Below are 26,261 nucleotides of genomic sequence, written 5' to 3'. Positions count from 1 at the left end.
GCAGCAGGCTAGCATGCTGTGGATTTATACTCCAGCTTGCCACGCACTAACTCACTATCTAGACAAGCCCTTAATGTGAGTGCATGCACATATTCAGGATTCATTTTATGTGGGTGTGTCTGTGCGAGAGAGATTGGGTGTGTCCAGGTGTGTGTGTTTTCACTTTTTCTCACCAGTGTCTCTCTTCCCACTGTGAACACAAGCAGTGGGAAAGGGGCAAGAGAGTTGGCAGCTTCATCTCTTATCCAGAAGCTGCAGCAGCAAAATATCAAGAGCGGGTGAGAGGAAGGGCTAATCAGCCTCGTATTAAATAATGCCAGCGAGCATCCTTTTCATTATCCAAGTAGTTACAGGTGTGTAGCATATCTTGCAGGGGAATATGACAGGGAGCATGCACAACCATCAGGGGATACTATTATTAATTCAGTCATATCCAGCATGTCCGCAAAATCCCGGAGAGTCAAAGGGTATGGATCAACCTAAGGCTATGTGGGGTCCAATGGTAAGTGTCTATATGCATTATAGATAGATCTGACCCTCATTTTAGCCCTCTTGTTACTCTGTGAAGAAGCACTTCTTAAACTGAATTCATAAAGGTTTATGTTTGTTGTTCTTCAAGCAAACAGTGGGTAATTTTACACATTATCCATTATTTGTGTGTACTGTGTTAGGACAAGGTAGGAGCACATCTGTTACCAGGTATCACACAGATCTACAAACCATTTCTAATTTACAGAAAGTTTACTTCTTCATAAATATGAAACTTTAATACTGTCTACATGTAAATCCAAATAAGACCATCTGCCGTCATTTCCATGAAACTGGGTAGTTTCATTCTTAGACCTTTGATAGATTTGCTGAAATCTTAGTCACTGTTATGAGGAAAACACATTTTAAATGGAGCAAGTTCCTCAGGATAAATAAAGACAATACTGAGACATACAATTATCCAGTACCAGAAAGGTAGGAGACATGTGGAAAAGAACATGAGAAGTTAATGGAAGCAATATTAATTGACTCATGTGCCACTATTCAGTGTTCCATACTTCTTGAAGCAATACTGTAGGATAGTAAAATGCAGCAATATATTCCCCCCTTTCCCACTAGGTCTAACTAGATCAACCTTCCCTGCACTATATATTACAATTATATCTGCTGGATAAGGCACAGCTAGAAGGCTAACTCTTTTCAATATATTGACGGAGTTCAGTTTCATAAATAGGGTATTGACTTATCCCACCACATAGGAAGAAAATACATTAAGAAAAACATTTAAAATCTATGATTGTGGTTTTAATTTTAAATGGGGGGAAAATGATAAGCGATTGTTAATACCAACGGTATTTTCAGTCTATGGAAGCAGAGCAATTTCCTGTTCTCTTAATCCAAATAAAAGACACAAAGAATAATATATACAACTTGGAAGGCATAAATTGAACATCAGTTCACAAGCTAACCCGCTCGCTAAACAGACATATTTTTTCACGTATACTGTGTTGTTGTAGCCATGTTGGTCCCATGATATCAGAGAGACAAACTGGGTGAAGTAATCTCTTTTATTCGACCTACTTCTGTTGGTGAGAGACACAAGCTTTTGCACTTACACAGACCTGAAGAAGAGCTCTGTGTAAGTATGAACGTTTGTCTCTCTCACCAAAAGAAATTGGTCCAATAAAAGATATTACCTCACCCACCTTGTCTCCCTACTATTTTTCTATGGAGTACACTAAGCTGAATATAGAATACTGTAAATAACTAAAAAAAAACAACCTACCTAGTCTCCAGTGGGATGTTACTGTTGAGTAACCAGTTGTCCTGAGCGTGGGCTGGCTCTTGGGTGCTGGCAGGATGCTCTCCAGAAAGAGAGTGATCAGTAGGAGCAGGGCTGGGGTTGCTACGTGGCGTGAAGTTCCCTCTGTTTAGGGAGTTGATGGAGGCCGCATGATGCTGATTTGGCGTGTGAGCATGTGGTAGTGGAGGTGGAGGAGTTCGAAGTCTTGAATGGTTCTGAAGACCCGGAGGATGATCTAAAACATAAGTAAGTATTTGTAAGGATCAGGACTCCAGCCAATGTTCATTTCGCACAAGCAGTTCAAAGAAGTATGAAGACTACGGGTACGTCTACCCAGGAATTAAACAAATAACTTCCTGGCCTGGGTCAGCTGACTTGGGCTCATGGGGCTTTGGCGGTGGGGCTGTAAATTGCTGTGTAGATGTCTGACCTCGGCTGGAGCCCAAGCTCTGCCCCTCTCCCTCCGGTTGCAGCATCTCAGACCTCGGGCTCCTGCCAAGCCTGAACGTCTACACAGCAATTTTCAGCCCCGCAGCCTGAGCTCCGTGAGCCCAAGTGAGCTGACCCAGGCCAGCCGCAGTCATGCCGTGGGTCTTTTATTCCACTGTAGACATACTGTAAAAGACCACAGACACAAAATCAAACTCAAAAGACAAACATAGTTGTGTTCTATAAGTTCTAATGAAACATACAATACTTCTATAAAGTGAACAGCAGAACATACAAGAATGTTATAAAGAATCACAGAATATCAGGGTTGGAAGGGACCTCAGAAGGTCATCTAGTCCAACCCCCTGCTCAAAGCAGGACCAATCCCCAGACAGATTTTTACCCCAGTTCCCTAAATTGCCCCCTCGAGGATTGAACTCACAACTCTGGGTTTAGCAGGCCAATGCTCAAACCACTGAGCTATCCCTCCCCACTTAGAACAGGCTTAGAACACTGCAAGAGGTCTGTTCCTATCATCAAATTATTTCTGATCCACAACTGCAGGTGTAATTGCCAGATTTGTAGTAACTTGTGGATAATTTATTTTGCGCATCTTTCCTGGGAAATTAAGAAAAAAGTAAAAACTGCTAATGGATCTTGTGGGAGATGGATAGCTCAGGGTACTTGGTAACGAGATCCAGAATGCTTAACCTCTACATCACTGGTTTCAACAGGTTAACAAGTCATCAACATATCATAGTTGTATGAGAAATGAGATGTTCATCTTAGCTCAGATCCTGCTAACCTGGTGTCCATATCATGCAAAAATACCAAAAATGCCATTAATTCATGGTCTCAATAGAGAGGTCAAGGACTAAATAGCCACGGAAACTTGGGCATGGTACTTCTAGGTTGCCACTGAAGCCCATGGCAGGGCAATGAAGAGGAGAACCCTTGCTCAGCAACAGACACTAGGCTCTTTACAGCAGGGACCTTTTTTGTGTTCTATGTTTAAAATAAGAACGGCCATACTGGGTCAGACCAATGAGCCATCTAGCCCAGCACCCTGTCTTCTGGCAATGGCCAATGCCAGGTGCTTCAGAGGGAATGAACAGATCAAAATGAAGAAATCTCATTAAGTTCTATCACTCCCTGAAAGGGAGATCCCTGTAGCTGAGCCAATCTGTCTGCTGGTTCAGGAGTCCAGCTAGGTGGAATGCATGACTAGCTTGCAGGTGCAGCTCTGCCCAACATAGCAACTTCTCTGCAACTTCTTCCAAATTCCAGTTGTGGATACCTCCCTAGCTCTGGATATCTCCCTACCTACAAAAGCTGCATTTTCCATTTGGAGTCACAAAAGGCAATTGATTATCTGGTTCTTGGATGCTAAAAAAGCTCTGCACAAAGCCATTGAAAACACTTTGAAGTCTGTCCTGAACCATGTATCCTCAGTTGACTGGGATATAAAGAATGTAACCCAGTCTCTTCCGCTGGCTTCCAGTGTAATTGCCATAAACTGGGGATTAATTAAGAGCAACACCGATAAACACAGGTATATCAAACTCTCCACATCAGATAAATTCTTACACCAAGGTCACCAATCTTTGGGTTCTGTGGAATAGTAAAGCCAACATAATTTGTCTGGAGTGGCGATGGACCCAAAGGACCAGTTACATTAAGGAGGATCTGATAACCTGGGAGATGTAGACCTTCTTGTGCTGTAGATTGGTGAGATAACCTAATTTTATTTGCCAGGTGTCCTGTTTTAGAGATATGCTCCTCTGATGGAAGGACTGTCACTAACTTGGTGTTGAAGAGGGCTCCTAAGTATATTAGCTGTTGATACAAAATTGTGAATGAGTCCTGTGTTCGATTCAGAGTCCTTTATTTTCACTAGATTTGGCAAGACTGGCAAACGAATGAAGCGGTTCCTAGAGAGGGACTGGGAGAACTCCATGGCCTGCTACAAAAAGCACCAGACCTGTGATTAGAAAGCGGCGGCTTCTGCCAGAGGTGACAGCTCATCTAAGTCTCTTCCATTGAAAAATGTTCTTTCTGAGAAGCACCTCTGAAACCTGGAAGAAAACCTTGACGTTAGGTCAGAAGCAATGAACGTTGTTTCAGTCTCTCTGAGTTGACCCCCTTAAACTTATTTAGATTCCTTTAGACTCAAAAGACTATCAAAAGTGATGAGTGAGATCTCCGAAGGCGTCATTACACTAACTCAGAATCCCTTATCACTGCTTCTTCTTCTTCTTCCATTCCCATCCACCAGGCTGATGATGGGGCCAAATGAAGTTTTTCTACCACTTTCTAACTTGATCAAGCCTCACTGCTTCAGTCATATTTAAACTTTTTTGTTCTATGTCATTCTTCACTGTATCTATCCAATGCATCCTTGTTCTCCTCTATTTCTATGTCCTTGCACGCTGGTGTGTATTGCCATATATGGTATCCTTTTGGGATCTATTCTTGACATCTGTCAAAACCATCACAGTCATCTTTCTTGAATATTCTCTAACAGCTTTAATTCTTGGCCACACCATTTTTTCATCTCTTCATTTTTTATTTTTTGCAGTCTTGAAACTTTCACTATTCCCCAAGCCCAGTTCATGTCTGCAATGATAAGCTTTCATTCGTTGATTTCCCTCATATTCTAGCATACCAACCCGTGAAGCAGTATTGACACACCTGTCTCATATATAAGGCCCTGGCTGAATCAGGGGATGACTGACAAATGATTTCGGCTGAGTTGTGGATAACACATGGAAAATCACGGAAAAGTAATAATGGACCTTTATTAATTATGGTAATTTGGAAAAGCCAGAGAAGATGTATTTGTTCAAGAAAAATGTACTGGGACAATATAAACACTCAAGTATTATGTTATGACTGCTAATTTTTTTAATAACCAGACATTTTGCTGCAACTATGTTACAGTCATTAATGTACGGGGCTGAGAGCCGGAGCCCCGGCTGCCCACAGGGCTGAGAGCCAGAGCCCCAGCCGCCCGTGGGGCTGAGAGCCGGAGCCCCGGCCACCCGCAGGTCTGACAGCTGGAGATCTGCTCGCCTGCGGGCTCACAGCAGGCACCCCGCTGCCCCGGGGCTGACAGCCTGAGCCTGCCACTGTCAGCTGAGATAAATGAGGTTCTACTGTACTAATGGGGGGGAAAAGTGTGTTGCAAACCTCAGAATGTATGCAAAATTGTGGACTGTGCAAAGTAAGCTAATTAAAATAAAAATTGCAGTTGAAGCCTAATATTGCAGTTTCCACAATTTCTGCAATATTGCAAATTAAGCAGAGCCTTACTCATATATATGCTTTTTGTTTTAATTGAAATGTCTTTATTATTCCAGCTCTTGCAGAGTTTTTTTGAATGCACTAGTAGCTAGTCCAATTCTTCTTTTTATGCCATCTTCACAATTCCCATTTTTTGATGCTAGTCCTTCAAGGCACACACATTTTTCCACTTCTTCTAGTTCTTTGCCTTTGAGTTTGAGCTTTATCTCTTTCTCTTGTCTTCCAATTGCCATAATTTCTGTCTTTTCTGTGCTGATCTTCAATCCAAATTTTCAGCTTTCCCGGTCTACCTTGTCAGTTATACTCTGTAAATCCTCCTTGGTCAATTCTTACCACTAATTACAAACAACTCTATCAATGTGTCAAGGAGTTTAAGCTGGCCTAACATATACACGGATAAGTCAGATGCAAGAGTAAGTTAAAGTAGTTGCCCCTATTTTAACTTATACTTTCTTCCAGATACTCAGTTTGTAAAGGTTAAGCCAACTTGTGTTCCTTACACATGGGTAGAGTGGGTATAAATAAGTCTAGGGGAGTTTAATTGAGTGTAAGGGAACCTGACTTATCCTTAAACTCACCCCAAACTGGTAACTCCACAGCTAGATCTTCAGCCTGGTTGTCATGCAGAATTTTTCTAGGAAAGGGAAGGTCCATGATCCTGGCTTGTTTGCCATCCAGGTATATAATAAGGAGGGACTGAAGAACAGATGCAAACCAGGCCTGATTCAAGTCTTGTAGTACCATGCAGACTGGACCATCAGAGCATGCTGTGAGCCTAGTGGATCTTGGGGAATCCCACTTGTTTACAGTGCTGGGAATGAGGTTGGCAGTAAAGGGCACCAGAAAAACTGCGTCTCTGGTTTAGACAACCCAGTGACATAGCCTAGGAATGTTTCTCTCTCTCCTTCTGCTTCAGAAGATGCAGCCACCTTTTTTTCTGCAGCAGCAGAACACATATCCAATCTACTGAGAGGTAGAAGGAAGACAGGCATGTAGGCAAGGTGCACGCCAACACATGCAGTCTTAGGAGCCAAAAATCCAACCTGCAGGAGAATCCATCTATTTAAGAATAGAAGGTGACAAGGAACAGCCTATTAGTTGCAGACTGAGGGAGAGAAACATAAATAGAGGACTTCTGTTTCTAGTGCTCTCAATCTAGCACCTTTCAGAAGAACTTTCCAAACAAAGGTCAACGTACCAAGGGATTCCAAATCCAGTTATTCCAGTTTTCATTACAAATGATGGCTGACATTTATGGAAAGGTGCAGGAGGCAAAGGAAGGCAAACAGATGAATCCCAGTATGCACAATGTGTCTTTTGTAACATTCCTCTAGTATTGGCTGACTCTTTCTATTGGAGACATTAATTTAAGACTCTGAGTCAGAGCCTATTTCTAAAAAGCTGCTATGTAAATTCCAATTTACACCCTTTTATTGCAGACACATCGCAGATGCTATTATGGATAATGCCTTTGAACCAAGTAAAAATGTGTCATTTTTGTTCTGTATTTGCATACCCTCTGTGATTTCTTTGCTAAGTAAAGACAGCACATTTGTCTAACTCTTGTCTGTGTGATTTTTCACGGGATTTTATAGCTTACGTTCCTTTTTCTGACAGTCAGGTACCTTTTCCCCCCAGAAAAGTCTTAATTTTATTCATATACAAATTCTGAACACTTATGTCATGTCTGAGCATTACTGAACTTGATATACCTTGACTAGGATTACAGCCTATTTCTCTTGCCTTACAATCCTTTTTTTTCTTCTCAGGGTATCAAAAAGGATATCTGTCGAAAACGTAGGCTGTGAAATCCTGGTAATGAAAATCATCACAGGTGAGCAAGACTTTTGGATGAGACACAAAATCAAGGTTCTGACCACCTGTCGTCATTAAAGATCCCACGCATTTGCTAGGGTAGGAAAGTCCTGACCAAATTCCCATGTAAGGAACTAGGGCTGGTCTACACTACAAAGTTAGGCTGGCTTAACTACACCACCCCGTGATGTAATTAAGCTGACTTAAGCCCCTGTTTAGACACTGCTAGGTCAACGGAAGAATTCTTCCATCAATCTAGCTACCACCTCTCAGAGAGGTGGATTTACTACAGTGACAGAAGAACCCTGTTCATCACTGTAGTAAGTGCTGCAGTTGTGCTGCTGTAGCATTTCTAGTGTAGACAGACCCTAAAATTGTGACTGTCCTTTCAAATGAACATGGTATTCTTCACTTCCTGCCTAAACTCTTGTGTAATATTACTTGTGTGTTAAACAGCTGTCATCTTTCACCCCCTCGGCAGTAGGACTTTAGTCCTGGGTGCAATGATTCTCATAGATCATGTATGTGTATGTTTATATAATATTTGGGATCCTATTTACATGCACACTTATTAATACAGGCTTAAGCCTGTATTAACTGTTTTGCAGATCCTACTCCCTAGAGAGTCAGGGACAGGCGAAGCTGTTCCAAGCAGTATAGCCAAGTGCTGCCACTGGATATCAGGGGTTCACAGCCTTTGCATGGATAATTCTAACTTCTCAAGGACTGCAAGGGCTCCACCAGGTTTGAGGGCACCCTTCCCGTGCAGGTGTAAGGTGGCCAATACTGAGCCCACCACTGGGACAATTTCAGTGAAGCTCTGAAGAATTCCAAGTAAACACTGCCCCATTTTGTGGCTTTCAACAGCAGAAGGGACAATCCTGCCCTTTATGTGCAGTCAGTATGCTGATGAAAATCATACTTGTGCCATTCACAGGGACCAGATTTTCCAGACAAAGCAAACATGGCACCAGGGAATAAAACAAATCATTCTTAAAATAAACCCCCAAACTTTCCAACAATGTCTCAAACTTCCAGCAATGCAGGCCCTGGGAGTGCTTCTGCCTTAAAGGGATGGCAAGAAAGATTTGTCAATAGTTTCACCATACATGCTTTTCATACATTTAGATGCAGGGTGCCAGTCAGAATGACAAAGTTCAGTACTCCTAAAAGACAGGCTGGCAGTGTGGAGATCTAAGCTGCTGGGGACTTAATGAAGTCCCCAGTGAGCCTCATTTTCACTAATGGATCTCTAAAGTGTGTAATACATGAAATATGATGGCATTTAATTGTAATAAAACATTAGAAACCTGATTGCTAAAAATGCCAATAGAAATCAAGTTTCTGTTGTAGATTTTTTTTAACATTAAAATGTCATTGACTATCACTGGCTTGGTAACCACAGATAAAACAGAGCAGAGCGATAACTCAGTTAATGGAGCTTGTAGAGTGAGACAATTTAGAGAGACTTGATAGAACTCTGTACGTGAGGGATCCAATAAATATGTACCATAAAAAAACCAAGGAGGAGCTAACATGAGAGAATCTGAATAGCAGATTTGAAACTAAGACCCTTTTGTATTAAAAAAAAATCTCTATTTTATAATATAGTTCTACTCTGAAAAGAGACTATATTAAAATGGCATCTTCTGACGCCTTAGATTGGCTTTGTGATTGTGTTCAAAAACTTGAGAGACAAAAATGTTTTCACCATTTTTCTCCTGTTTGGCTTGCAGAACCAACACATCTAGAAGAGTGGGAGGTCAGGGGTATAGAGATGAGGGAACAATGGGGGTGTCACATACCTCCAATTAAACATTTGGTGACACATCGACAGGGCCGGCTCCAGGGTTTTGGCCGCCCCAAACAGCCAAAAAAAAAAAAAAAAAAGCCACGATCGCCATCTGTGGTGGCAATTCAGCGGGAGGTCCTTCACTCCAAGCGGGAGTGAGGGACCGTCCGCCGAATTGCCGCCGAATAGCTGGAGCTGCCGCCCCTCTCCGGAGAGGCCGCCCCAAGCACCTGCTTGCCAGGCTGGTGCCTGGAGCCGGCCCTGCACATCAATGACTATATTGATACACAGAGAAATCCTCCAGTCACAAAGGGAAACAAAAAAAATTAACTGTATTGTACATTTCAGAATTTTCTAGGGATCTGTATTTGTTGGGCTTTGTAGAATCACTGTCCTGCTAACAAGAAGCAGGACTTTTTTTGGTTTGTGCCCTGCTGCTCTGTATGTAATATGTCCCAGCTGAGACACTGGCTGCCCCCAACGATGCATAGAAACTTTCCAATCATGGAAGCAAAAATGAAACTTTTCAGTGCTATCAAAGGTATTGCGGTGGGGGCGGGGGGGAGGAAGGAAAGCAATTGTATGACTTAGAACTTTATACAGATACATTTCAGTATTGCCAACTCTCATGGTTTCATGATTCTTATGATATTTGGTGTTTTTCTTACAGTCCCAGCTCCAGGAGTCAGGTGACCAGATGAAAATCTCAGCTTTCATTTTTTTTTAAATTAAGTTTCTACCCTAATGGTTGCATAGAAAAGCCTGAAAACATGAACCCAAAGGCTCATAAATCAGAAGACAAATAAGAAGAACCCAGGAGCTCCAGCCTCCTGTCTCATCATCCTCCCCTCCCTGTTGAACCTGCACTCTCCGTTGCTGGATTCCCTGTTGACTTCTACACTGCTCACACCAGTCTCTTCTTATGCTCCTTACCAGTCCATCAACATCCATGACTTCTCCTCTGCTCTAAGTCCCCTGCTTTCACCCTTTCTCCTCTCTCCTCCACTATCTCAGTCACTGACTCTGTCCACTTCACACTCCACCTCTCTTGTCCCTCTCTCGCATTGCAGGCTCTGCCTGACCAACTCCCAATCCCGGCTCTTCTCCTTCATCCACTGCACAGTTGGCAGGCTCTTGCCCTCCTGTTCATTTGCTGCAGCCCCCTGGTGGCTTTCACTATGTGGTAAGATGGGAGCTCTTTGGGGCAGGAACCATCTTATTTAATTACATGTGTGTGCAATGCCTAGCGTTGGGGGCCTGATCCCTAATGGGAACCCCTAGGCATTACTGTAATATAAATAATCATAAAATAATCATTGTAACATTTTTGCCGGGGGGGGGGGGGGGGGGGCTGGTTAGATGCAGTTACCCTGACACACAGGCAGCAGCACAGAAGCTGCGGCTGCAAAAGTGAAATTTAACCTGCTTACCTAAGACTCAGGTTGCTCTTGGCTGAGAGCCAGAAAATGGGAGCGGATTGGAGCCAGAGGGGGAGGCAAAGAAGCAGCCTGCCCAGTGGGTGTCACATCAGCCCCCGGGGGCAGCCAGGATGAACTGCAGCCCAGCTCTCTTGCTTGCCCAAAGCCCAACTGAATGTGTGACATTTGGAATCCATGAGGGGAGTGCCACACCAGCAGGTTTGGCTCAGGACTAATATAGTGTCCAAGTTGTTACTCCACTGCCACTCTGTCGTCTGGCAGAGGAGGATTCCTTCCCCCACAGGAAACCACCTATAGCGGCGATTCTCAAACTGTGGGTCGGGACTCCCTTTGCATGGGGTCACCAGAGCTTGGTTAGACTTGGTGGGGTCTGGGGCTGAAGCCCAAGTGCCACTGCCCGGGGCCAAAGACAAAGCCCAAGGGCTTCAGCCCTGGTGGCGGGCTCAGGTTGGAGGCCCCCTGCCTGGGGCTGAAACCCTTGAGCTTCAGCTTTGGCCCCCCTGCCCAGAGCGGTGAGGCTTTGGCTTTGGCCCCCCCATCCGGGGCAGTGGGGATTGGGTGAGTTCAGGCTTCAGTCCCCCCTTCTGGGGTCATGAAGTAATTTTTGTTTTCAAAGAGGGTCGTGGTGCAATGAAGTTTGAGAATCCCTGACCTATAGCAATCTTTGCTCAAATGACGTCAAGTATCAGGGGGTAGCCGTGTTAGTCTGTATCTACAAAAACAACAAGGAGTCTGGTGGCACCTTAAAGACTAACAGATTTATTTGGGCATAAGCTTTCGTGAGTAAAAACCGAAAGAATGCATCCGAAGAAGTGAGGTTTTTACTCACGAAAGCTTATGCCCAAATAAATCTGTTAGTCTTTAAGGTGCCACCAGACTCCTTGTTGTTTTTGTAGATACAGACTAACACGGCTACCCCCTGATACTTGACACCATGCAAGGCACTAAATTTAGCCGTATGGAGTGGAAATCCACTCTATGCATCCGAAGAAGTGAGGTTTTTACTCACGAAAGCTTATGCCCAAATAAATCTGTTAGTCTTTAAGGTGCCACCAGACTCCTTGTTGTTTTTGCTCAAATGAGGCACTCGGCTACTCTGATGATGGGCACCGTACAAAAAGGTAGATTAGATAGCTACAAAGAACCTGGCCACTCAGGCCTGGCTCAAGGGGAAAGATTTAGCCAGTGATGAATGTTGTTCTTCTGTGGTTCCCTCATTGTTACTGGAGAACTGCAAATCAGTAATATAACTTCAGTGTCCCCGAAAGTTCTGAGAGTCTAAGACCCAGATTCTCAAGGATGTAGGCTCATTACTTCCATTGATTTCCTTTCAGGATTTGGGCCCAAACCTCCCATTAAAAAACAGATATACCAAATGTTACCTAAAAGCACACTCTTTCCCCCAATCAAGAGATGATTTTACACAGCGTAATAAAATACATATTTTGTGTTAACAGCATTTGCGTTATTCAAGTAACACCCATCTGAAATGTCATAGATGAAATCAGATGAACTGACTTAAGCCTCTATTAAGCAGTGGATCAACAAAGGGAGGATACCTTAATGTTAGCAACTTTCTTGTTTTACAAATCAAGTAATGAAATGGTAAGTAGCTAGCATCACATCAAGGGAGGTCGCTAAAGGAGACCTACTGCATCCGAAGAAGTGGGCTGTAGTCCACGAAAGCTTATGCTCTAATAAATTTGTTAGTCTCTAAGGTGCCACAAGTACTCCTGTTCTTCTTTTTGTGGATACAGACTAACACGGCTGTTACTCTGAAACTACTGCTCTGAATGTGTAGTTAAATCCTCCACATTTTCAAATGTGCACCCTTAAGAAATTCATTTTGTTTTTAGAGATATTACCAGTTCTAGGAGTATTCCCCAGTTTAACTTCAATGGGCTTCAGATCAGAATCTTTACCAATAACACTTTTCAGTCCTGTGTCTCACTCACCATGTTTTACTATGGGCTTACACATGCAACAAACCACACTGGCATTTTGTGTAGGATAAACGTCTACAAATTAACTTCCTGTGCCCACTAATATTATAAAATGTAGCCTTTTATAAAATGACCAATTTGTCCTTCCTCAAACCCCCAAGCGTCTGAAAGCAGGTACAAATTAAGCATTTAATGATTCATTATTTTATGTATTTGTTTGTTATTTTTGTAATGTAAGGTGAACTAGATTTGTACAGTGCACATGTTCATCTAAACAGGCAACTTGGAGACCAAGTTTGTGTCATGGGATCTTCAAACAGCTGTTGCCTCAAAGACCAAATGCCAGAGAAGTTGTTAAAATGTAACAAATACAGTAAATTTTCAGCATGAAACTACCTACAAGTGTCCCCGTGAATGCTGCCAACCAGCATTTACAGTCAATTTGGACACTGTTGGCAAAACTACACATACCAGAATCAGACAATAGATGGAACAAACTTTCTGACTACTGAAGGCTAAACCTGATCTCCAGCAGCATGCCATTTGCAAAATCATTATTGTTTCCCACTTTCTCTTCTTGCAGACAGAAGATTCTGGTGGCAACCACTAGCAAATAAGAGAGGATGGATTAAAAAACATACAGTGGACAACATGACTAAAACAGAGAAACAAAATGAACCACTATAATGTCATTGATTGACAAGTCCAGTCTCTGGTACAACAAACTCAGGGCTTTATAAACTAAGAGAGCCTGATTCTGAAATGTTCCCATGCCAGTTCTAATCTAAATAGGTGTAATTTCATTGGCTTCAATGGACATCATTCTAATTTATACACATTAGTGACACTGGAATCAGGCCCATGTTGGTGTTCTATGTGCAAGTTTAAAACTAGCTTTAGTTTTTAGTTAGCTCCAGTGAGGAACAATCTGCAATTTTTGCGCCTACAGAAAACAGTTTCTCACACTGACAAGTTCAGTCCAACTATCTTCCCTACGTATTTCTCTACTCAAATGTGTATGTTACAATCTGTTCTCTTATGTGGCAAAGTGCCTTTTGCAAAAGAAAAATATTGACTTTTTGGGTTTCAATCAATATTTTTTTCAATGTCGTGCTGTCGGGCTTCTGCTCTCAACATATTCATAGGGAGTTTGGATGATTTTTCCCCCCATGAGTGAGTGTATCTGATTATGTCACATACTGTACAAATTGTGTCCTTAAAGACTCTTTGCTATCTGAAGCCAATGATATTCAGATTGCAAGCTAGTGATGCTCATCACACAAGTTAATAAAAGTGCAACAGAGGCCATTTTAAAAAAAGGCAGAGGCTTATTTATTATTATGCCATAGATGCTAAGGACAGAAGGAACCGTTTTGATCATCTAGTCTAATGTCCTGCATGACACAGGCCACAGAACTTCTCCAAAATAACTTCTAGAGCAGGTCTTTTAGAAAACATCCAATGTTGATTTAAAAATTGTCAGTGATGGAGAATCCACCATGACCTTTTGTAAATTGCACCAATGATTAATTACTCTCACAGTTAAAAAATTACAACTTATTTCCAGTCTGAATTTGCCTAGTTTCAACTTTTCAGGCCTGGATAGTGTTATATCTTTCTTTGCCAGACAGAAGATCACATTATTAAATACTTTTCCCATGTAGGTATTTACAGACTGTAATAATGGAATCCTAGAAATGTAGGGTAATCCGCTGGCGGGCCACGAGACAGATTGTTTACTCTGACCGTCCGTAGGCACGGCCGCTTGCAGCTCCCAGTGGCTGCGGTTCACCATTCCCAGCCAATGGGAGCTGCGGGAAGCTTATGCACCACTTTTGTACTTCCCTTGTTTGTTTATGAGGTCATACAAGACAGTATCAAAAGCCTTACTAAAGTCAAGATATACCACATCTACCACTTCCTCTGTATCCAGAAGGCTTGCTACCCTGTCAAAAAAAGGTACTAGGTTGGTTTGAAATGATTTGTTCTTGGCAAATCCATGCTGTTACTTACCACCTTATTCTAGGTGTTTGCTGGGTACTGAAGTTAAGCTGACTGGTCTGTAATTTTCCAGGTTGTCCTTACTCCCCTTTTTAAAGATTGGCATTATATTTGCCCTTTTCCAGTCCTCTGGAATCAATCCTGTCTTCCATGATTATTTGAAGATAATCACTAATTGCTCAGATACCTCCTTAGTTAGCTCCTTGAGTATTCTAGGAGGTATTTCATTGGGCCCTGGTGATTTGAACATATAACTTGCCTAAGTAATTTTTAACTTGTTCTTTCCTTATTTTAACCTCTGATCCTACCTCATTTTCACCTGCATTTAGTTAGATGTCCAATTGCTACTAAATGTTTTGGTTAAAACTGAAAAAAAGTCATTTAGCACTTCTGGCATTTCCACATTTTTGTCCCCCTGCCCCCACATTGAGTAATGGGCCTATCCTGTCGTTGGTCTTTCTCTTACTTCTAATGTATTTGTAGAATGATTTCTTGTTACCCTTTATGTCTCTAGCTAGTTTAATCTCATTTTGTGCCTTGGGCTTTCTAATTCTGTCCCTCCATACTTGTGTTATTTGTTTACAATCCTTTGTTTATTTTGTATATTATTTTGACTTAGTTTCCACTTTTTATATGACTCTTTTTTTGAGTTTCAGATCATTGAAGATCTCCTGGTTAAGTCAGGGTGGTCTCTTGCCAAACTTTCTATCTTTCCTACACAGTGGGATAGTTTGCTCTTGTGCCCTTAATAATGTCTCTTTGAAAAACTTCCAACTCTCTTGAACTGTTTTTCCCCTTAACCTTGCTTCCCATGGGATCTTATCTACCAACTCCCTGAGTTTGCTAAAGTCATAAGAACATAAGAATGGCCATACTGGGTCAGACCAAAGGTCCATCTAGCCCAGTATCTACCAACAGTGGCCAATCCCAGGTGCCCCAGGGGGAGTGAACCCAACAGGCAATGATCAAGTGATCTCTCTCCTGCCATCTCCACCCTCTGACAAACAGAGGCCAGGTTAATATCCTGACAATATCCATTAATGGACTTAACCTCCATGAATTTATCCAGTTCTCTTTTAAACGCTGTTATAGTCCTAGCCTTCACAACCTCCTCAGGCAAGGAGTTCCACAAGTTGACTGTGTGCTGTGTGAAGAAGAACTTCCTTTTATTTGTTTTAAACCTGCTGCCCATTAATTTCATTTGGTGGCCCCTAATTCTTCTATTATGGGAACAAGTAAATAACTTTTCCTTATTTACTTTCTCTACATCACTCATGATTTTATATACCTCTATCATATCCCCCCTTAGTTTCCTCTTTTCCAAGCTGAAAAGTCCTAGCCTCTTTAATCTCTCCTCATATGGGACCCGTTCCAAACCCCTAATCATTTTAGTTGCCGTTCTCTGAACCTTTTCTAATGCCAGTATAGCTTTTTTGAGATGAGGAGATAGGGTGACCAGATGTCCCGATTTTATAGGGACAGTCCTGATTTTTGGGTCTTTTTCTTATATAGGCTCCCATTACCCCCCACCCCCGTCCCGATTTTTCACACTTTGTTTCTGGTCACTCTATGAGGAGACCACATCTGTACGCAGTATTCAAGATGTGGGCATACCATGGATTTATATAAGGGCAATATAATACTCTCTGTCTTATTTTCTATCCCCTTTTTAATGATTCCTAATATCCTGTTTGCTTTTTTGACCGCCTCTGCACACTGTGTGGACATCTTTAGAGAACTATCCACGATGATTCCAAGATATTTTTCCTGATTCGTTGTAGCTAAATTAGCCCCCATCATATTGCATGTATAGTTGGGGTTATTTCTTCCAATGTGCATTACTTTACATTTATCCACATTAAATTTCATTTGCCATTTTGTTGCCCAATCACTTAGTTTTGTGAGATTTTTTTGAAGTTCTTCACAGTCTGCTTTGGTCTTAAGAAGTCTGCCTTCTTGAAATCCATTATCTTTACTGTGCTGTTTTCTCTCCTACCATTCCTTGGAATCATGAACTCTACCATTTCATGATCACTTTCACCCAAGCTGCCTTCCATTTGCAAATTCTCAACTAGTTCATCCCTATTTGTCAACATCAAATCTAGAACAGCCTCTCCCCTAGTAGCTTTCTCCACTTTCTGAAATAAAAAATTGTCTCCATCCAATACATTCCAAGAAATTCAACCCTTAATCTTCTATTTTTTAGTAACTAATTTTAGCAACTAAGTTGTTACTTTTATTGAACCAACTTCTGTTGGTGGAAGGCACAAGCTTTCGAACTACACAGGTCTGGGGAAAGAAATCAGAGTGTCTGAGTTAAATACAAGTTGGGGCAGATAATTAAGCATAAGGGGTAACGCATTTGTAGGACATCACTTGAGACAGAGTGGGCAACAAGGATTAGATTGTTACGCAAGAGGGGTTTGTAATAGGCCATTAGCAGGCAGGTGTGTATTACAGATTGGTATAATAAGTCATGAAACCAGTATTCCTGTTAAGTCCATGATTTTTAGGGTCTAGTAGCATTATGAATTTAAGCTTGTCTTCTGAAGGTGTTGTGCAGGTTTTCCTTTGAGGACAAGTATTGAAAGATCATGTATGGAGTAATCACTTTGTGAAAAGTATTGGCCCCTGCATGATATGGTGTTTTTGTTTTTTATCATTTTTCTGTGAGAGTTCATTTGGGAGCATGGTGATTTGTCTCATTTCATCCACCCAGTTGTTACTGGGGCATTTGATGCACTGGATGAGGTATACCACATGTTGTGATAGGTATGTGTGGGACCCAGGAATCTTGAAAGGTGTGTTGAGGGAGCATGTATCATTATAGCAGTAGAGATAGGTCTGCAGGTGTTGCATCTGTTGTCCTGGCAGAGTCTGATGCCACTTTGAGTTGGTGTGTTCTGGTTTGTGAGAAGCTTGCTTCTGATGAGCAGCTTGGTGGGGTCGGGAGTGGGTCTTTCACACAGCAACATGTGAAGAGAAATAGGAAAATGTAACTGTAAAAGCACACAAATGGCGTGAGGTTTAAAGGGAAGTGTAGTATAGTGCTTGAATATACTTGTAACTTTTTTTATAACTGAGTCATTTTCAAGTTGACTGTGGCAAGGATAATTGAGTTACATCCCTTTCTCCCCTTAGGTTTTCTTTCTTTCTAGCCTGTTGAGACTCTTCCACCCCCAGACACCAGAGGACATCTTCCCTCCCCCAAAAGTTAAAGAAGTTAGTATGAATGGTTTTAAACAACAACACCTAACACCATGTTAAGGTTATATTCAAATAATTTTTTGGGGAAAAGGAAATGTTAGTGATATAACAATAGATGGTCCATACACAATATGGTGCTAGATACTGTTAATTCTGTATTTAGATATGTACGTATACATGTCAAGACAATGTCTTATTACAAATGATCCAAAAATATCAATAAATAAAATCTAAAAGGTTGACTGAGGCCTTGACTACACTAGAAAAGGTTTGCAGATATAGCTATACCTGCAAATCCTCCTGGGGAAGAGACAGCTTATATTGGCAACAGTCCTTTTGTTCACTCTACAGTGCCAGTGTTCACTCTAATTTTTTCCCTCCATGTGCGGAATGAATTCTGTTATGTGCACCATATCAAGATAATGTGCAGATGTGCGCCACCAGTAGAAACCAAAAACCTAGATATAATATATATTTTTAAAAAGTTACCATAGGGATAATTACTCCAGCCAGGACAGGTTAGGCATTGTAGAACTCACTACGCAAAGAATTAAATTTAAGCATAAGAGAGAAATAAAAATTATGAAATGCACAGTCCAGTCAAAAAATGAAAATAGCACTTTGAAAGAAGTATCAAGAAGTAACAACAACAACAATACAAGTGAGTGTGGGTGTGAAAGGCAGAGTGTGTGTGTGTGACAGAGACGCGCATTGTCCCTTTAAGTATGCTGACTGCACTTTAAGTACCCTGACCTTTTAAGTAGATCAGCAAGTTCAGCCAGCAAGCTCCCTCCATCCTGAGCCCTGTCGTGTGTGTCCTCCCACCCCGCTCTGTGGAGATGGGGTACAAGGATGGGGGGAGGGGGCCACCCCTGACATCAGCAGCCCTCTCCTCTCCCCCCACCCATCTGCACAGCAAGCAGGAGGCTTCCGGGAGCAGCTCCAAGGCAGAGGGCAGGAGCAGCACATGGCAGTGGGGGGGAGGAACACCCAGCCACACAGCTTACAGGGAACTTAGGTCTACACTAGAGATTCTGCCAGCATAGCTATGTTGGCAAGAGGGATGATTTTTTCACACCACTAACTGACACAGCTAATCTGGCAAAATGTTAAGTGTAAACCAGGTCTGTGTCCCTTTAACAAGACAATTTTTCCTCCCCTAAAAATATGCAAAACAACAGTCTACATACTGCTCATATCCATTAACAGTCTCATCTAATTCTGAGGCTCTCTTGTGACTGGGCAGTACTAAAATAAAATTGTATGGGCAGATCCTCAGCGGGTGTAAAGTGCCATCGCTCCATCAATGGCGCGATGACGCCAGTTAAGGATCTGCCCAGTATTGTATAACTTGTACAGCAGCACAGGGATCAATTCATTACATAAAATAAAAAGATCCAGGGAGAGATCCTCAGTTGATAAAATTTGGGCAGCAGCTCAACTGAAGTCAAGTGAGCTATACCAACGTGTGCTAGCTAAATGTCTAGACTCAAATACTTATGATGAAGGATTACATGCTCCAGAAATATTTAAGGAAACTATTGTGTTCATTATTTAATTAATACATGTGGAATAGTGGGGCTGAATTTCGCCCTCCGAGGTGCACAGAGTTCAATGAAGCCAGTGAGTCACAGCACACACATCTGAGAGCAGGAGTCCACCCCACACTTTTCATTTGTCTGTATCCTGGGCTTGTGAATGAAGCAGTCTCTGGAAATACACAATTCCATATTTCACCGGAAAGTGCTTATAGAATGTGACATGATGCGCGGTAGCACAATACCGATGAGCACTAACTCTTTCAATTATTTACTCTTGAGAAAGAAAGGGGAAAATATCACATTGGCAGCAAGGGAAATAAACTATTTAAAGTCCTTGCTGGCAACCAGTGAATCTCTCAGAACTTAGTGCCAAATTCTGCACACGCTTGATTCCCACCCATGCTGAGTGGAGTCACAGGCCCACAGCTCAGGAAAGAATTTGGCCCATTTTGCTTTCCAGCTCATCAGTTTTCCTTAGTGTTTTGTTGTCACCTTCTCTTTATCTCTCTTTTTTTTATTTTGCTGCCCATAAAAGTTTAAACAAAGCCATTTTTGTTAAATATCTGCAAAGGCCGACATAAAGTAGTGGCAATTCTGTTTGACAGCTGCGACTCTGATGTGAAGTCTGTCACAGTGATTAATACCTAGCTCCCCCGCCCCATCCACTGAGTACACAAAAGCCTGACTGATTTCCTTTGCAGAAAACCATGGGTGCAGTTAAGTGTAAAATTTCTCTGCACAGGTGGAAAACCTTATTCCCTTTGACACATGAATCTGATTTGTGAGCACTGGGCTCTGTGACCTTTCCCTTTAGGTTCTATCTGACATTCTCAGAACCATGAATGACAGAAGGCTGTGCTTCAAATAATTCTGAAACAGACATAAAAACTTTTATATTTTTATTAACACTTGAAGAAGCCACTAAAAGAAAATCAAAACTATGAATCTGTCAAGATACCCCACAGTAATATTGCGCTTTGGTGAAAAGAATGCCATGATGGAAGGTCAACATAGTTTATTTGGTCTGTCTGTCTATTTATATGGTCCCCATTACCACAACATCTGAGTGTCAACTAACTGCAATCCTTCCATCCAGGATATAAAATATTCATGATATTTATTCTCATCCATCGTGTTCTTGCGTTTGTTTCCACTTCTTGTAATATAACATGTGATTATTTCTGGCATATCATGAATATACATCAATAAACTATAAATACACACACACACTCAGCTGTATTATTGGATCATAAGGATATTTACACACATGCTCTGATGGCTAAAGGCTTTACTCTTTTCCTTCTGACTATTGCTTGTATATCTAGCTATCTCATTACAGACAGACCGACATAAATATGTACATGAAATGTTTTTTAAAATCTGTATTGACTAATGAACCGTGTAATGGTTAGTATTTCTTAATCTTTCCTAACTTTCATTTCCCTTCATCCTTTGCAAATTCTATGTACTGACATCATGCTGAAGGGAACTTAAATTTTGGGGAACTGGCTTATTTAAAAACAAATCTAGTTTTTGACAGAGCATCTGTTATAGACTGTCCTGACAATATTTTAAATGTGCCTTTAAAATAAAACAAAAATTTTTCAACTCTTTTGTTGATGTTTATCAGGATCTTTACAACAAAGAAGAAACTGAGGGAAAATGAAACTGGCTTTATAGAATGTGCTGCCAAGTTAACAAAGTAAACTGGGGAAAAAAGAGGAAAAAATAAATTTTTGTCCATAAACTTCTTCTGTTTGTCAGAGTAAACTTAGATGTAATATAATTTTTGAAGTTGATGCTTTGAAAGGCATGTAATGGGTATGATCCTACAAGCTATCACATGCAGAACTGTCACTGGATCAATGGTGGCTCTCAACGTACCGAGGGGGAGATTTTCAGAGGCACACACGGCAATTAGGTGCTAACTCCCAGTGAAAGTCAATGGTGGCTGGGCACCTCGCTGCCATCTGTGAGTTTGAAAATCTCATCCTGTATTTTAATAGTGCCCATGCAGGTTCCTGGAGCAAAGTGTTTAGATTGTTCAATATAGTCATGTACTTTGCGATACTCTCTTATTACACTTTGGCATGAAACATGAGGCTAAAAGGGTTAGACGGATTGCCATGAAAGATGAACTTTCTCCAGTTCATACTGTTACTTTGTGTAAAAGCTCTTGACATTTGCCAATATAATTTAGGAGCTTTCTTAAATGTGGAAATAGGTTAACAGTTTTCTAAGAATTTTGTAAAGCAAAATGTTGATTTTGAAGTTTACAAACTAAGGCCCTGATCTTGCAAAGACACACATACATACTTAATATTATGTGCATGAGTAACTTCAATGGGACTAATTAGATGCATAATGGTAAAACCATATGCAAATATTTGCAGGACTGTGGCCTAAAAAATTACCCATTGAGAAAAGGGGACATTGAATTCTGTGACCTCCTTATGCATTTTAACTCAATATGAAACCTTAGTTCCCAACCCTGGTAGTTATTTGTTGTGCAAAGCAATTTACTTTCATATTGGAAGCATGTGCTATAAAATTGAAACCTCCTCTAACTTCCTTTAACAATATAAATCAAGTTCAGTACTAAACCCCATTAAAATACTGCCTCCCTTTTTTAGGAACAATCTTATTAAACTACTTTACTATTTGCCACAGGCACCAAAAGGCACCACTCAGGGAAAGTGACAAAAATTTGGTTTAATTACAGAGATGATAATAAAGATATATTTTATTATCTGTAACGCAAGAAGTGCATCTGCTGGTTTCTTTTTTCTTTAAAATGACTGAAACACAATGTGGAATAGGCCCATAATAAACCCAGCCTATAAATTTAGCAATAGGATGAATAAATTGACTGGAGGGTTTTTTAAACCTAAAGTAATACATGCACTTCAGTCTATTGTAGGGGAATTTTTCTGAACATTCATTTAGAAAACAGAGGTACAATAATTGAATAAAGTAATTTAAATTAATCATGACTGGAATTTTGTATGTATAGAAGTTGAATTTCATGGCATATATAGAAATATTATTATAGAAACAAAATTACTTACTTTTATCCCAAAGGCTCCTAAAGCACTTTATACATTTACCAAAGTGATATATAAAACCTTAGAAAGGAATCACTTAACCCATCACTGAAATTCAGTCACCTCTGTAGTAGAACGTGACAGCTGTTGAATTGGGCCTAACACCTGGGGTGAAATTTTGGCTCCATTGAAGGCAATAACAAAACCCCCATGGACTTCAGTGAGGTCAGAATTTCACCCCTCATCTTTTGTAAAAAGTACCAGGGGGATTTTAATAACAACAAGTAGCTGGGACTTTGTTTTACTTTTAGTACATATTACATGATTACCTCCCCAGCCTTCCCCTTTCCTTTAATTGCAGTGATAAAGACAATGTGGGGATGGATCTGTGTATAAGTTTATTAATCAAACAGCCTATGTCCTATCTATATAACTTCTTGGAAAACATTGCATAGAAACTCTTAGGGCAATATACTGCCCATGAGCTATAGCAGAACTCCTCTACTATCAATACTGACCTTGATCTGCAATGCAACCTGCCTGACATCAGTGGTAGTTATGCACCCAGAGTGGTGGCAGAATATGGTTCTTAATGATCGTTTTAGAAACTGTGGATGCATTGAGAATAGTCAGTATTTGATTCCGTATTACAGTAAAGCAAACGGTTTGGGTTTATGGATGTGATGTGTGAGGAGAGGTCAGCAGCAGTCAGACAAGAGCATCAAACTGAAAAAACAAAAAGGTTCCACTTAACCAGAGAAAAGAAAAGAAAATGTGAGCCAGAGAAGGGCTGGCTGGGATGGAAGGGCCATTGATTTGGCGATCAGAAAGTCTAAGTCACAAAATGAGTTACACCTAGCATGGGATATGAAAGGCAATAAGAAGAGGTTTTTAAAATTAGGTCTGTCAAGCGATTAAAAAAATTAATAGCAATTAATCGTGCAATAAAAAAAATTAATCATGATTAATCACGCTGTTAAAAATAACAGAATACCATTTATTTAAATATTTTTGGATGTTTTCTACATTTTCAAATATATCGATTTCAATTACAACATAGAATACAAAGTATACAGTGCTCACTTTATATTTATTTTTGATTACAAATATTTACACTGTAATAAACAAAAGAAATAGTATTTTTCAATTCAGCTAATACAAGTCCTGTAGTGCAATCTCTTTATTATGAAAGTTGAACTTACAAATGTAGAATTATGTACAAAAAATAACTGCATTCAAAAATAAAACAATGTAAAACTTTAGAGCCTACAAGTCCACTCGATCCTATTTCTTGTTCAGCCAATCGCTCAGGCAAACAAGTTTGTTGCAGGAGATAATGCTGCCTGCTTCCTGTTCACAACGTCACCTGAAAGTGAGAATAGGCATTCATATGGCATTGTTGCAGCCGGCGCCGCAAGATATTTACATGCCAGATGTGCTAAAGATTCATATGTCCCTTCATGCTTCATCCACCTTTCCAGAGGACATGTGTCCATGATGATGACAGGTTCTGCTCGATAACAATCCAAAGCAGTGCGGACTGACGCATGTTCATTTTCATCATCTGAGTCAGATGCCATCAACAAAAAGTTGATTTTCTATTTTGGTGGTTCAGGTTCTGTAGTTTCTGCATCGGAGTGTTGCTCTTTTAAGATTTCTGAAAGCATGCTCCACTCCTCACCCCTCTCAGATTTTGGAAGGCACTTCAGATTCTTAAACCTTGGGTCGAGTGCTGTAGAAATCTCGCATTGGTACCATTTTGTCAAATCTGCAGCAAAAGTGTTCTTAAAATGAACAACATGTGCTGAGTCATCATCAGAGACTATTATAACATGAAATATATGGCAGAAAGCGGGTAAAACAGAACAGGAGACATACAATTCTCCCCCAAGAAGTTCAGTCACAAATTTTATTAACGCTTTTTTTTTTTTTAAGAGCGTCATCAGCATGGAAGCATGAAGGGGCATATGAATGTTTAGCATATCTGCACGTAAATATCTTGCAACACCGGCCACAAAAGTCCCATGCGAATGCCTGTTTCCACTTTCTGGTGACACTGTAAATAAGAAGTAGGCAGCATTATCTCGCATAAAAGTAAACTAACTTATTTGTCTTAGCAATTGGCTGAACAAGAAGTAGGACCGAGTGGACTTGTAGGCTCTAAAGTTTTGCATTGTTTTGTTTTTGAGTGCAGTTATGTAACAAAAAAAAAATCTACATTTGTAAGTTGCATTTTCATGATAAAGAGATTGCACTACAGAACTTGTATGAGGTGAACTGAAAAAATACTATTTCTTTTATCATGTTTACAGTGCAAATATTTGTAATAAAAATAATAATATAAAGTGAGCAGTATACACTTTGTATTCTATGTTGTAACTGAAATCAATATATTTGAAAATGTATAAAAACATAAAAATATTTAATAAATTACAATTGGTATTCTATTGTTTAACAGTGCGATGAAAACTGTGATTAATCACGATTAATTATTTTGAGTTAATCAGGTAAGATAACTGCGATTAATCGACAGCCCATTTTAAATATATCAGAAGCAAGAGAAAGACAAAGGAAAGTGTAGGTCCTCTATTTACCAAAGAAGGAGAGGAAATAACTGATTACATCAAGAAGGTTGTGGTATTTAATCACTGTTTCACTTCAATCTTCCCTAAAAAAGGTTAATGGTGATCCGATACTTAACATAATTAATATTAACAACAAGGGGAAGGAACACAAGCCAAAGTAGGGAAAGAGCAGGTTAAAGAATATTTAGGTAAGTTAGAAGTATTCAAGTCAGAAGGGCCTGATAAAGTTCATCTTAGGGTACTTAGGAACTAGCTGAAGCAATTTTGGAACCGTTACCAATGATCTTCAATAACTCATGGAAGATGGGTGAGGTCCTAGAGGACTGGAGAGGGAAAACATAGTCCCTATTTATAAAAAAGAGAACAAAGAGGATCCAGGATATTATTGACTAGTCAGCCTATCTTCAATACCTTTAAAAAATACTGGAGCAAATGATTTAATAATTAATTAATAAGCACTTAGAGGATAATAGGGTTATAAGGAATAATCAGCATGGATTTGTCAAGAACAAATCATGCCAAACCAACCTAATGTCTTTCTTTGATGGGTTTACTGGCCTAGTGAATATGTGGGAAGCAGCAGACATAATATATCTTGATATCTTGATTTTAGCAGTTATCAATGGTTTGCCGTCAAACCGGGGGGATGTATCTAGTGGGGTTCCACGGAGGTCAGTCCTGAGTCCAGTACTAGTCAGTATTTTCATTAATTGACTTGGATAATGGAGTGGAAAGTATGCTTATAAAATACATAGATGACCCTAAACTGGGAGGGGTTGCAAGCACTTTGGAGGGCAGGATTAGAATTCAAAACAACCTTGACAAATTAAAGAATTGGTCTGAAATCAACAAGATGAACTTCAATAAAGAAAAGTGCAAAGTACTTCACTTAGGAAGGAAAAATCAAATGCAAAATGGGGAATAACTGGCTAAATGGTAGTACTGCTGAAAAGGATCTGGGAGTTCTAGTGAATAACAAATTGAAAATGAATCAGCAATGTGATGCAGTTGTGAAAAAGGCTAATATCATTCTGGGATGTATTAAGAGGGTGGCATGTGTAAAACATAGGACGTAACTGTCCCGCTCTACTCGCACTGGTGAGGCCTCAACTGGAGTACAGTGTCCAGTTCTGGGAACCACATTTTAGGAAAAATGTGGACAAACTGGAGAGAGTACAAAGGAGAGCAACAAACAAGATAAAAGATTAGAAAATCTGCCCTATGAGGAAAGGTTAAAAAAACCTGGGTATGTTTAGTCTTGAGAAAAGAAGACTGAGGGAAGGGCTCATAACAGTCTTCAAATACGACAGGGGCTGTTATAAAGAGGATGGGGATCAATTGTTGTCCATCTCCACTGAAGATAGGACTAG

General features: G+C 40.5%; 1 protein-coding gene across 3 annotated transcripts in view; it reads right to left on the bottom strand.

Moving 5' to 3' along the window:
- The window catches only part of TENM4 (teneurin transmembrane protein 4), a 752,323-nt gene that overhangs the window by 243,042 nt on the left and 483,020 nt on the right, over positions 1 to 26,261 (bottom strand). For all 3 annotated transcript variants that reach the window (XM_054015769.1, XM_054015770.1, XM_054015771.1), the window contains one exon: positions 1,775 to 2,027. In XM_054015769.1, the coding sequence (XP_053871744.1) occupies positions 1,775 to 2,027 (253 nt within the window). The remainder of the gene's footprint in view (positions 1 to 1,774; positions 2,028 to 26,261) is intronic.

This window comes from Malaclemys terrapin, chromosome 1, assembly GCF_027887155.1.
Source record: "Malaclemys terrapin pileata isolate rMalTer1 chromosome 1, rMalTer1.hap1, whole genome shotgun sequence".
NCBI lineage: Eukaryota > Metazoa > Chordata > Testudines > Emydidae > Malaclemys > Malaclemys terrapin.
The sequence above is the reverse complement of the archived record's forward strand: the minus strand, read 5'-3'. Positions and strand labels throughout refer to the sequence as shown.